Here is a 12346-nt window from a genome sequence, read left to right as displayed (position 1 = left end):
AAATTATATTAATATAATTAATATATTTAATATATATTTTTAAAATAAAAAATAATATATATAATATTCGGGACGGGACGAGACATCTCAATAATAATCTCGTATTCCGTCCCATCTCGAACTCCTTTTCTTTCTTATTTTATTATGTAAAATTTTATCCTGATTATCTTTAAGTTGAGATGAAATTTGTTTTAATATAATTAAAATGATATTGAATTAATCAAGATAGATATAATCTGAACTCTCCTTGTTCAAATTAAAATTCAATTGGAGTGCGATGGTAGTCAATAGTTTGACAGAGTACTGAAGATGGAGCTGTACAGATCTCAATACTCATCATTCTTTATCATCGCAAACTCCAAAAGTAATTAACGATGGGGTGGTTGACAGCTTGCACAAGCCTGGTTCTAGTGGGTTTGCTTGCTCTTGCAGTTCAAGTGCTGTACTTCTCACCCATAGACCCGATCATAGTTGAAAGGCCTCCATCAGCTTCTCCTTTCCCCGTTAATAACCATTTACAGAAAGTCATCAAGCTTGGAGAAGGAATTCTGAAGGATCCGGAAGATGTTTGTGTAGATAAACATGGAACTCTTTATACGGCAAGCAGAGATGGTTGGATCTCGCGATTGTACCGAAATGGTTCCTGGGAGCACTGGAAGAACATTCAAAGCCATACCATGCTTGGAATTATTGTCACAAGACGGTCTGATGTCCTTGTTTGTGATTCTGACAAGGTCATCAACATATCTACCCTTTCATAACTATTTATGAAGCCCCTATACACCATTTTCTCCTGTTTAGGCTTCTAGTTGAGAGGAAATTTTCAGCTTCCTGAGTTTTTGGGGTACAATTTGGTGTGCAGGGGTTGCTCAAAGTGACAGACGATGGCGTCACAGTTCTAGTTTCTGAGGTGAACGGTTCTAAATTAAGGTAAGGACTCAGTCATATAGTTATTAGTAGGAAACTGTTAACTTTCATGAGTTTTCGGAATTGTTTTTGCTTCCTCCGAGGGATAGCTGGTTAGACTTAATTATTGGGTGAGACTAGTGTATCCACAGATCTATAGGTGTTTGACAAGTCTAATTTGATTCTTATATGATTTTTAACGTAAATGATAATTCTTCTTCGATGGAAAAGATGAATAACTTGGGTATAAGTGCAATCAACTATTGTCGGTTTAAATTATGAAAAACCCAAACACAATGGAATATTTGATACGAAATAGAAGAATGGAGAAAAAAACTGCTTCGAGCTGGGGGAAAACTACTGATTTCTGAGCCTTGTTTAAGGTTTTACAGTTAGTCAGAGAGAATGTCGTGCATATAGCATGCCCAATAAGACCAATGATAAAAAGAACACTAATTCATTAGTCATCACAAAATTTGAAATAGTACTTGTACTATAGGCTTGCAGATGAAGTGGTGGAAGCTTCAGATGGAAACTTATATTTCAGCGAAGCTAGCACCAAATATGATCCGCACAACTCGTTTCTAGATCTGCTCGAAGGAAGACCCAATGGCCGATTGCTCAAGTACAATCCATCCTTAAATGAGACTTCTGTGTTCTTGGATAATCTGACCTTTGCCAATGGCGTTGCTCTCTCCAGGGACGAAGACTATCTTGTGGTCTGTGAAACTTGGAAGTGAGTACCTATCTTAAACCAACGTGCCCTCCTTTTCTTTTCCACTGTTAGTATATATGCTGACAGCTAATTCCCTGTAAATCAGACATAGTTGTCTAAGGCACTGGCTAAAAGGAGAGAAGAAAGGCAAGACAGAGACTTTCATTGAGAACCTTCCAGCCGGACCTGATAACATTCATCTTGCTCCTGATGGCTCTTTCTGGGTAGCTTTGGTTCAGGTAAGCTCAAGTTCAAACTGCATATATGAATTAAACTGAACTTCTTCAAAACTGATGTGGTGTCACGTACAGTCTATATCTGAAAAAATGAGGTTCGTGCACGCTTCAAAGGTATTGAAGCACCTGCTGGCTTCATTTCCAAAACTAGGTAATTTGGTAAGGGGAGCACATGAGAAGGCAATGGTGGCGAACGTGGGGAGCGATGGGAAGATAATCAGAATATTTGACGATGATGAAGGGAAGGTGATGACTTTTGTGACTTCGGCGTTGGAGTTTGAGGACCATCTTTACCTGGGAAGTCTCAATTCCAACTTTATTGGAAAATTGCAATTGCGTAGTGAAACCAAAACTGGCTAGTTACTGAACAATATAAGTTTAGCTTTCATTTCAAGTGATGTGGTTTTGTATTTCTGTATTGTTCAATTCAATATCATGTTGTGTAAGAGGTATGATAACACAACTCAATCAGCATCTTTTTTTTTTGGGGGGGGGGGTGAAAGAGAGATCAGTGTTTTTGCCTTTGTTCTTGGACCAAAAAACAGTAAAAAAATGAGGAGGCGTCTTAGTGTGATGAGACGGACCTAGAAATTTTAGAATGAGGGGCATCATACATGGGGAATTTAAATTAGTATTGTTAAATTTAAGAATTATATATATATATATATATATATTATACGCATAAACTTCAAGTAAATGAATTTTTTTTGTGGTATACCGGCCCCCTCATTGTATAGTGCAAGGGTGTGTTTGATTTGAAGCGAAAGAAAGAGTTTTAATAGAAGAGGAGAGGAATTTGATATTATCTTGTTAGGTTTAGAGGGGGATAAGAAAAATAATTATATATGAATAATTCTATTTTTATTTTATTAGTATTGAGATACTAGAGAATATATCTGTATTTTTTAAACTTATTAAAAATGGCATATTGGTTAGGGTATGAAAAATTTTATCTCTTCCTTTTAAATCCATTCAATTTGGAAGAAAGAGAAGGAAAAATTTTAAAAGAATTTCTTCCCTTATAATTTTTTAAACCAAATGGGAGGGCGGGGATCCTTCCCTCCCCTCCAACCAAATACTCTCTATGTCCTTCATGAATTCTTGAATAGTTGTACTGAACAAGATCGAAAGCAACGAATGGAGGAAGATGCCTATGAAGACCACCATCCAGTTGCATGTTGCTGTTGAAAGCTGACATCGTAATTGCCCCCTTGCAAAATGATGACTACATCCTTGCCACCCCACGCCATTATCTGCTCCAAACGCAAGCCATTTTGGACCATCCATCGAATCTTCACTGTCATGTAATTTTTTATGGAAAAAGTAGCAATCGAGGATCTTAATAGTAAATTAATATCAATCAAGGTTTTAAGGACCAATTGATTTTAAAATTGTTATATAGTCTTTTAATCCTTAATTGATATTAATTTGTGAGGTCAAAAGAATAGAGTGCCCCTCAAATTAAAAAAAAGCGAAAAAAAAACTCTCATTGTCACCGACACTAGCCATTGGACCATCACCAAACCTTGGCTAGCGGTGAGATCGCCAAAGTCCCTATCGCCGATCGTTGGTCACCAGTGTTTCAATACCAGCAATATTTTTATTCAAGAAATAATTGGTTTAGGCGGTCAAAGGATTGCTTAATCTCATGACCCTTAACCACCTAAAAAATATCAAGTATTCATTTAATTTTTTTACAACAATTTATTCTAAATTAATTATAATCTATTCGAGCTTTACCAAGGTAAAAAAGGATATAGGATGAGTATAATTGTATACATTAATCTTTTATCAATAAGTATCCATTCATGTTTTAACAATACTTCATTCTAAATTTACAATAGTTCATTTAGGATTTAACAAGCTAAAAAATCAACAGTTCATTAGACTTGTGCTTTTAATTATCAATTACAAATATCTATTCGAGTTTTGACAATAATTCATTTGAATTTTAACAAGTTAGAAATATGAATAACATGGGCTTAATTATATGTGTTATGTAACAGCCCTCCTGGGTCACCACTGCCTCTCCAGGGTCTTTTCCCAGGCGCTGGACAACACACATGTCACCACGTGATTGCCGGCTTTCCCACTGGTGGTACAGTGGTTATTCCTCACCCCACCCTCACGGGGGTCTTTTGGAACCTCCCCAGACTCGAACCTCCAACCTCTACCACCTTAACGAAGTTGAGGCGAAGTCTGGTACCATTGAGTCAAGTTTATATAACAGCCCTCCGCTCACCCCGCCTTCCCGAGGTCTTTTGCGGTGCTGGACACTTCTCCTTCACAGGATAATGCCGGCTTTCACGCTGGTGGTACAGCGCTTATTCCTCACCACTGCCTAACCAGGGTCTTTTGGAACCTCCCCAGATTCGATCCCGCAACCACTACCACGTGGTTCAATGGTACCAGACTCTGCCTCAACATTCGCTATGTAGGAGAGGTTGCGGGTTCGAGTCTAGGGAGGCTCTCCGCAAGGGGAATAATCCGCACACTACTGCGGGGAAGCCTTTGTCTCCTGATGCTCACCGTAAGGGGTGGGGTCGCCCTGTTGTGGGGCCTGGGGGGAGAGTGTCCAGCGCCGCAAAAGACCTCGGGTAGGCGGGGTGAGCGGAGGGCTGTTACATGTTAGTCCTTCAGCAATAACCGTACACTTAGGTTTTCACAACAATTTATTCAAAATTAATAACAATCTATTCTGGTTTTAACAAGTTAGAAAAACTAATTGGATAAGTTTAATTGTACGTGTTAATCTTTCATTAACAAGTACCCATTTTGATTTTGGCAACAATCTATTCGTGATTAACAACATTACATTTAGACTTTTAACAAGTAAAATGTATGAAGTTTTAAAACTTTCAATTTGTAATTGTTTATGTCAAATTAACAAATAACATTTGTAAAATAACAAATTTTATTTAAAAATTAACAACACATCATTATTGTATACCATGAAAGTAGTTAGAAGCTTGATTTATTACTCTCTCTCTTTATTTTTTGGTTATATATAACTAAAGGGCTTGGTGACCATTAGGCTACTAGACTTTTTAGGTGACCAATGATTATGGAATCAAACTCTCCCTTAGCCATCTAAATCAATTATTTCTTGAATAAAAATGTTGCCAGTCGCCAATAGTAGGGGCTTCAATGACCTTGCTGCTGGCGACAGTTGGGGTTTTTTTTTTTTAAATTTGAGGGGTAGTTTGATCTTTTAACTACAAAGTAATATCAATTAAGAATTAAAGAATTGTATTGTAATTTTAAAGTTAATTGATCTTTCACTAATATTAATTTACTACTAGGGTCCTCAGTTGCTATTTTTTCCTTTTTTTTTAATCACATAACCCAACTCTACATGTTCTTAATTGCCATGTATACTTCTCACATTTAAATAATTTTATTTCTTTTAAAATTATTATTGTAAACATCCTATTTCGTCGCAACTTTCTAAGATTACTTTACAAAATAAAATAATAGAAAATGAAAAATAATGGCAAGATACGTGATGATAATTTCAAAAAGTAGGCGCTCTTGAGAGTTTTCTTGTGACTTGGTTTCAAATCTCTCAGGATAGTCACCATATGATATAATATTTTTTCTGTGATTGTAATATTTATAGAGATATGCATATCAAATAGCGTTAAGGATAAAAATTCAAGTGAGAAGAACAAATAACGAATGGTTCTGATTCGTTGGAAATATGGATTCGAATGAGCCATCAGCAGCGTCGACTCTTAGCTATGCGTGTATGATGGAGAGAATAGATGCGGTCCAAGACTCCAAGGGTGAGAAAATTGAGAACGAGGCAAAGGGAGAAGAGTAAACGTGAGGCACAGTGGGGGAAAGAAGAAGCGAAAGATAAAGAGAAAAATATTTTTGCCCCCAATTATTCACTTATAGTGCAATTTTTTTTAACATCTGAAAATGATATTATTGAAATGGTTAACTTGGATCATTAATTAATTTAAAAATTGAAAAAATGATATCAAAACTTACAGAAAAGGGTTCATAAAATTATACATAAGTATTTTACAAAAAAAAAAATTAATGTCAATCAAGTCCTATAAATTTCATATAAATAACATAATACAAATATTATTTCTTAATAAAAAGGCCAAGATACGATTTTGACAAAACCATTATTTTAGGAATCTAGTTGATATTAATTTTCTTATAGGGTACTTGTTTACAATTTTATGAGTCCTTTTTTCTATAATTTTTAGGGTTTTTTTATAATTTTTTTAATCAACTAATGGTCATAGTTAATTTTTTTAATGTCAAGGTATCCAATGTACTGTTTTCAAATATTAAAGGAAAAAAGTGCATATAATTCTACACGAATAGTTTAAGGATAAAAAATACTTAACCGCTCCTTTATCTTTCCCCCTTTTTCATGGTTTTATAAAAGAATCTAAAACATATGACTTGGTTGCTGTACAATCTCTTACACTACCAAATCAGAATGCACAAGCCATAATATACAGGGACATATAGTAGTCCAAAATCAAATAGTGAAGAGAAAAATTGCACCATGTGTGAGTTTAGGATAGAAATGCTCAACTAGTTCTTTATATTTTTGGGAAAATTGGTAGAAAAGCCTTGACCATAAATTTAATTATTAATAGAGACTTACGAAGTTTTTTGAAATGAGGTCCTTTGGTGGCATACATTACTAAAGACTAAATGACTTTAGTGCCATTCCTTCCTTCCTTTCTTCTTCCTCATCATGGATCCTTGTCTGCACTACCATTGACAACGTCATTGATCTCTCATCAATACATCTCATGAGTAGAGAACTTGAATCAAATTCAAGGAAGCAATTGAAGTTAGGGCACAATGGAGAGTAAGGTGAGGTCTTGATTTGCTTTGCTTTTTAAGTTACAACCATGCCTCTGGCTTTGTTCATTTTAAAAGTTAAATGCTCTAGTTGTCTTTATGGCTTCTTCTTGTTTCCTCTTCTCAAAACGAAATTCAAATAGTTTGCGACCTAAGCAAACTCCATAAACAGTGCATATTTTCTGAAGCTTTCAAGGTTAAGAAAATATAGTTCACAACATAAGCAAAGACGGATTCAAGTTAAGGCTTCTAGGGGCAATTGTCTCCACAAGTTAAGAAAATGTCGCATAACAAGACCCCAAACTTTTTATATGCCCTCATTAGAAAATTTCATTTGCCCCCATCATTTCAAAAAATTCACTTTACCCATATAAAAATGTATGATCTAAAAGACTAAAAATTTATCCCATCAAAAAGTAATTTTTTATTTTATGCATTCTTTTTAGCATTTAATTTTATTATATTATATCCTTAATAAAAATTAATAAATATTTAAAATTATTTTTATAAAAATATTAATATATTTTTTAAATATAAATTATGCCCCCACCGATTTCATAAATTATTTTATGCCCGTCACTGAACATAAGCCATTGTGAACGTGTGATGACTTGTACGGACTAAAATGGAACTATCTATTTTAAAATGTTCAAGCTTGAATCTTTAAAATTATCAAAGTTTGAATTTTCATTTTGTGAATGCCCAAAAAGCTCAACTAGTGTGAGAACCATTTTGACATACTAAATAGATGGCCCTGAAGTTTATGAAATCAAGATCTCATCCTAATGCTTTCTACAATGCAAAAGTAGTAAAGGAAAAATGACAAGGGAGTGGCATTTTCTTGGTCTTATGGGATACTATTGCAAGTTCCGTTGTGATGATGAGGGTCTGTTGTTTGAATCATGTCAAAATCATTTGTTTAATTTGCTTTTAAATTGACCCATCCTTTTCTATATCGAATAATCAAATGCCTTTAAGTTGCTTCAGTCTAGTCATTGTTTGAAAGGTTTACACAAGAGGCCACTTGAGGCAAATTAAAACATTCAAGAAGTCGATAAATGACTAGCTATCAGTTTGATCATGACATGAGCTTTTCTTCCTTTGTTCTCATTTAGTCATAGTTGGAAGTATATTTAAGTATGACTAGATGGTGCTTTGGTTTCCAAAAGTTGCGATTTTCAAATTTGCATGTTAATTTAATATACTTATTCATTGTACCTATGTACTTGTTCTAATGGTATTACAATATTACAGAGGATTGGAATAGGTTTGTTCTTGCATCTGCACTAAATATCATTGTAGAAGAATTTTTGCATTTGTATCGTGCCACATATGTCCCAAAAATATTTTGAGGTGGCCTATTATGTAATATCCTCCTTCTCCAACTCTAATTAACTCCAAATCTCAATTGATTAAAAGATTGGATTAAGGTAAAAATAAGTTTACCAAGTTTGTAAATAGATAGTAAAGTTGGGATCCTAAGTTTTTAAAACTAAAAAAAAATCATTTCATAAGACTTTAAAATAAATAAATCAGAGTTCACAATTATGCGAAAATATGTGATCATTTTAAGAACTGGTGCATTCATAAAAGAATAAAAAAACAAAGTGATCTAATAAAAATTAGGGTATGCACCACAGCTCGTTCGTCTTTGTGCTATGTGCTATAGCTCGTGGCACCATGCGCCACGTCGCATTACACGTCCCATGACAGCAAATTTCTGCTGTCAAATTGACAACTTCTGAGGCAACTTTCGATGTGCCCCAAACCTTTGTTCGACATCCGATTGATACAAACTACATGTCTATAGGAAGTTCTTCGAGCTCTAACTAATAACTTTGGTTTCATAATCAAACTATTTCATGTTTAAAATTTGAAAACTCTTTTCAAAACTTACACTTTTTCAATCTTTTTCGCAAAACTAAATGTCCAACTCATTCACCAAAAGTCAAAAGCCATTGATACCATTTAGACCACATGTAATATGTTGGATAGAGAGGCGCAATGAAAAATTAAAATTTTAAAATCCTTATCCTGATATGGATCGATCGAACGAATACATTTAAGTCAAGGTGAATAGAAGAGTTACCTTTTTAATTCTTTGAAGTTGGCGCACGTTTGGATTTTAGGAGTTGACAACATAGATATGCTATCTTTACTGGTATCCACACAAACAGCTCTCTAACTCAAATAGCGTGCTAGCGTTCTCAGTGTCCGTTCTTTTTTGAACGTTAATTTTCCTTTCTATAGGACGTTTCGTGGCTCTAAGAGTGTTTTTATCATCAGAACTTTTCTAACTCTCTCTCTACCTTTATAAGGACGTCTCTATCGATATATAGTATATAGATAAGGGTTTTTGTCTTCCACTTAAAAGCTCACAAAAATTTAATTAAATTTATCACATAAATTTAATCTATAATATGATATCTAATTCAAATTTATCTTATAAATTTAAATTGTAAAATTGACATGATAATCTCTCTTATCATGTTAGTTATTAAATTTAATCTATCATATAAAATTAAATTTAAAACTAACATAATATAATATAATATAATATAATATAATATATATCACATATACATATTATATTATATATATACAAATATATTTCAAAAAAAAAAATATATATATATATATTATATTATCTATATTTAATTTTATATATCATATACATATATCATATATATATTTGATATATATATATATAATTATAATTATAATTTAAATTTTATATTTCATATAAATAAATAAATATATATATTTATCAAATAAATATTCAAATATATATATATATATATATATAATTTATTTACCCTATATTACATTCATTAAATCTAAACATATTTCAGATTCAACAATCTTGAACATTATAGCTCGAGTTGGGCCATTTTTGTGTGCGACCCTGTAGGCCTATATGAAATTGACAGTGGGCTAATTACACTATTAGCCTACAAGTTACAAGTGGTCTCTAGCAAGACATTGTAATTATCCAATTCACATAGGGATCGATGATCCAATATAACCTATCATACAACCATATCACATTCCTTTTGTCACACAATATTTCGATCAAGTATGAGACATGAAATTATCATTCTTCTTTATTTGACCATTATTTTCTCAATCTCTGAGTTGATTGACAATGGCAATGAAAAAACCCTTTTTATTGTAGTATGGCCATACATTTTCTCAGTCTTGCTCATTGAGGGGCCCAGTAATATCTCTCACTTAATGTAAAGAACAAATTCTATCTTGATCGCTCATATTCCTCTACATGAATATCACTAAACTTAATCATAGCCTTTATGATCACCTAGTCAAAGGTGACTTTTGACTAAGTCAAAGTTCAGTGGTCATCATGTAAGAATTCATGATGATCTTGGGTCAAAGGGCTTAATAATATAGTTACATATGAGATAAGCTTATGACTTGTACCATGCAGCTTTCTCATAGCAGGTTGGTCCAGCACCTTGTACTCTTTCAAGTGCCTATGACTTTAATTTGTATATCTATAATTAATCAAAGTCATACCGGTCTTGTTTCATCTATGATCCTTCAAAGATAACTAATCAAGAACATTTAGGACAATCACTATAGTTTGTTCAGGGATACAGTTATTATATTGAACATGCAATTGTTATGATAAGAAAAGAGAAATTCAGTAAATAATAATATGTATAGTGCAATAATTAGCCCTAGGGCACAATTTCCAACACAATACACTAAAACTTACTTGTGCAACATATTACATCATATCAAATACTTATAATTCACAATTTCAATACTCAACCCCTTGATTTAAAAATATAAAAAGGGGAATTCAAGTACATTTTTCATTAAATAATTCATAAACATCACATAATATGTCCAACTCTTACTTGTATTAGTATTTTGGTCCTATCACAGATATCACATTTCATAAACTCACTCCTTAAGGCCCAAAATATACATACAACTCACAAAACATATAATGCAAACAAGAACCAAAATGAACTATTCCTAGTTGGAAAATTCAATTGTTACATACACATAAAGACTCAAAATAAAAAGACCTACTAATAGGATCACAGTCTTATGCCTCTGGCTATTTTTCTCTGTCTGATCCTCTTAAGATATTTCTTGTAGTATTGAAGATAATGGGATAAGTACAACTACTCAGTAACCATGGTCCAACTAACTCATACTAATGCATGTCAATTAATTTAAATGTAAATGGCTAATTAATATAAGATTTCAAACCACAAATCATTCTCTAGAACATAAAATCCACATTTTCAAGCATAAAGGCACATGCTCAAAAGATTATGATTAGTGAGCACCATTTCATATAATAGAATAACTAATCATATAGTCTATCAACATAATTTCTCATGGAACCAAGTTATACACTCATTTATCAACATTAGGGTCACAATACATATAACTATGTGCCCCTTTTCACTATATGCATTTTCACACCTCTTTTATATCCTCCTTATTCTTCTGACATAAAATCATAGGCTATAGTACACTTGGATAGTCTATACTCTCAGACTTCCCTAGCATAAACACTTGGGAAGGGACTACTCGGCCAAGGTTTACTTAACTTACTTGTGAAACATAGTTTCCTCATTTTCTCACACTATAAAGTGTCATTTTTCTTAAAATAGCTTTCTCGTTAAACTAGTAGATAGCTAGTTAGGTTCAAATCCCTCATTGAACTAATGAGACAGTCTCTCATTAAACAAGTAAGACAATATGTATATAAACAATTCAAACAAGCTATCAATTCAAATAAGAGCCCTATCATGTAGATTTAATTCTCTACTCCTCTTCCTATGTGAACTCTCACCTCTCATGATCATGTGATGCATAGATATGCATTATTACAAGCAAACATTTACTCATCATTGAACCTAATCATAAATAGAACAATTATATAATACACACCCAATCAATTTATTGAACTCCACTTATCTATTTCATTAAACTTCTCATTCACAAATTCATTGAACTCCTTAACCTCACCTTTTTGTTGAACTTTACAAATTGATTCATTGTATCATATATATATCAGTCATTGAACTCACATTTCTCAACTTTATCGAACTTCAATTTAATTATTTAGCTCACAATTCACATCATTGACTCCCAATTAAACAAGTCATTGAACTTCATGTTTTCATAATCATTGTACCTTACCCATTAATAATCATTGAAATCCATAATTTCAAAATCATTAAATTACCTTAAATCACTACTTCATAGTAGGCTCTTCAAACAAAATAAGCCACATTTTTATTTTAATCAATCTCATACAATTCAATTATCAAATATCAATTAATAAACTAATTAACACACAAAAGTACAAGATAGAATTTCTCCGGTTACCTCAAAACTTTTGAGAGATCAAAAGTTTTACCCCTTAATTACTTACTCTCAAGGATTTCAAGAAGTTTGAATGGTGCCAATAAGGTTACTCTATAAGCATTTATATTATAATTCATCAATATCCATAGTTGAGCTAATTTTCACCGTTAAATTAACACTTCTTCATGCTTAAGATTCATTCTATACTCATATAAAATAATCATAAAGTTTCTTAGATTCCTTTAACCCTCATTAACATTATTGAGCTCTTTAATGATTATTAATGGAGTCACATTGTTCC

The 12346-nt window shown here is 32.8% G+C and overlaps 1 protein-coding gene across 1 annotated transcript; it reads left to right on the top strand.

Moving 5' to 3' along the window:
- The first annotated feature begins 280 nt into the window (after positions 1-280).
- LOC129295719 (protein STRICTOSIDINE SYNTHASE-LIKE 4-like) lies at positions 281-2303 on the top strand. Its single transcript, XM_054934265.1, has 5 exons — positions 281-734; positions 863-930; positions 1406-1642; positions 1728-1860; positions 1933-2303. The coding sequence occupies exons 1-5, from the start codon at positions 375-377 to the stop codon at positions 2215-2217; spliced, it is 1083 nt and encodes a 360-aa protein (XP_054790240.1). The 5' UTR covers positions 281-374; the 3' UTR covers positions 2218-2303.
- The last annotated feature ends 10043 nt before the right edge of the window (positions 2304-12346 follow it).

This window comes from Prosopis cineraria, unplaced genomic scaffold, assembly GCF_029017545.1.
Source record: "Prosopis cineraria cultivar Desert tree isolate PC_DT_omini unplaced genomic scaffold, ASM2901754v1 PC176, whole genome shotgun sequence".
Taxonomy (NCBI): domain Eukaryota; kingdom Viridiplantae; phylum Streptophyta; class Magnoliopsida; order Fabales; family Fabaceae; genus Prosopis; species Prosopis cineraria.
Note: the sequence above shows the minus strand (reverse complement) of the source record. Positions and strands in the feature narration are given on the sequence as shown.

Bases quoted from the DNA above. Each gene is read 5' to 3' on its own strand.
- LOC129295719 (XM_054934265.1), top strand. From the start codon at position 375: ATGGGGTGGTTGACAGCTTGCACAAGCCTGGTTCTAGTGGGTTTGCTT. The intron at 931-1,405 runs GTAAGGACTCAG...CTTGTACTATAG, and splicing joins GTGAACGGTTCTAAATTAAG to GCTTGCAGATGAAGTGGTGG. The intron at 1,861-1,932 runs GTAAGCTCAAGT...TGTCACGTACAG, and splicing joins TCTGGGTAGCTTTGGTTCAG to TCTATATCTGAAAAAATGAG.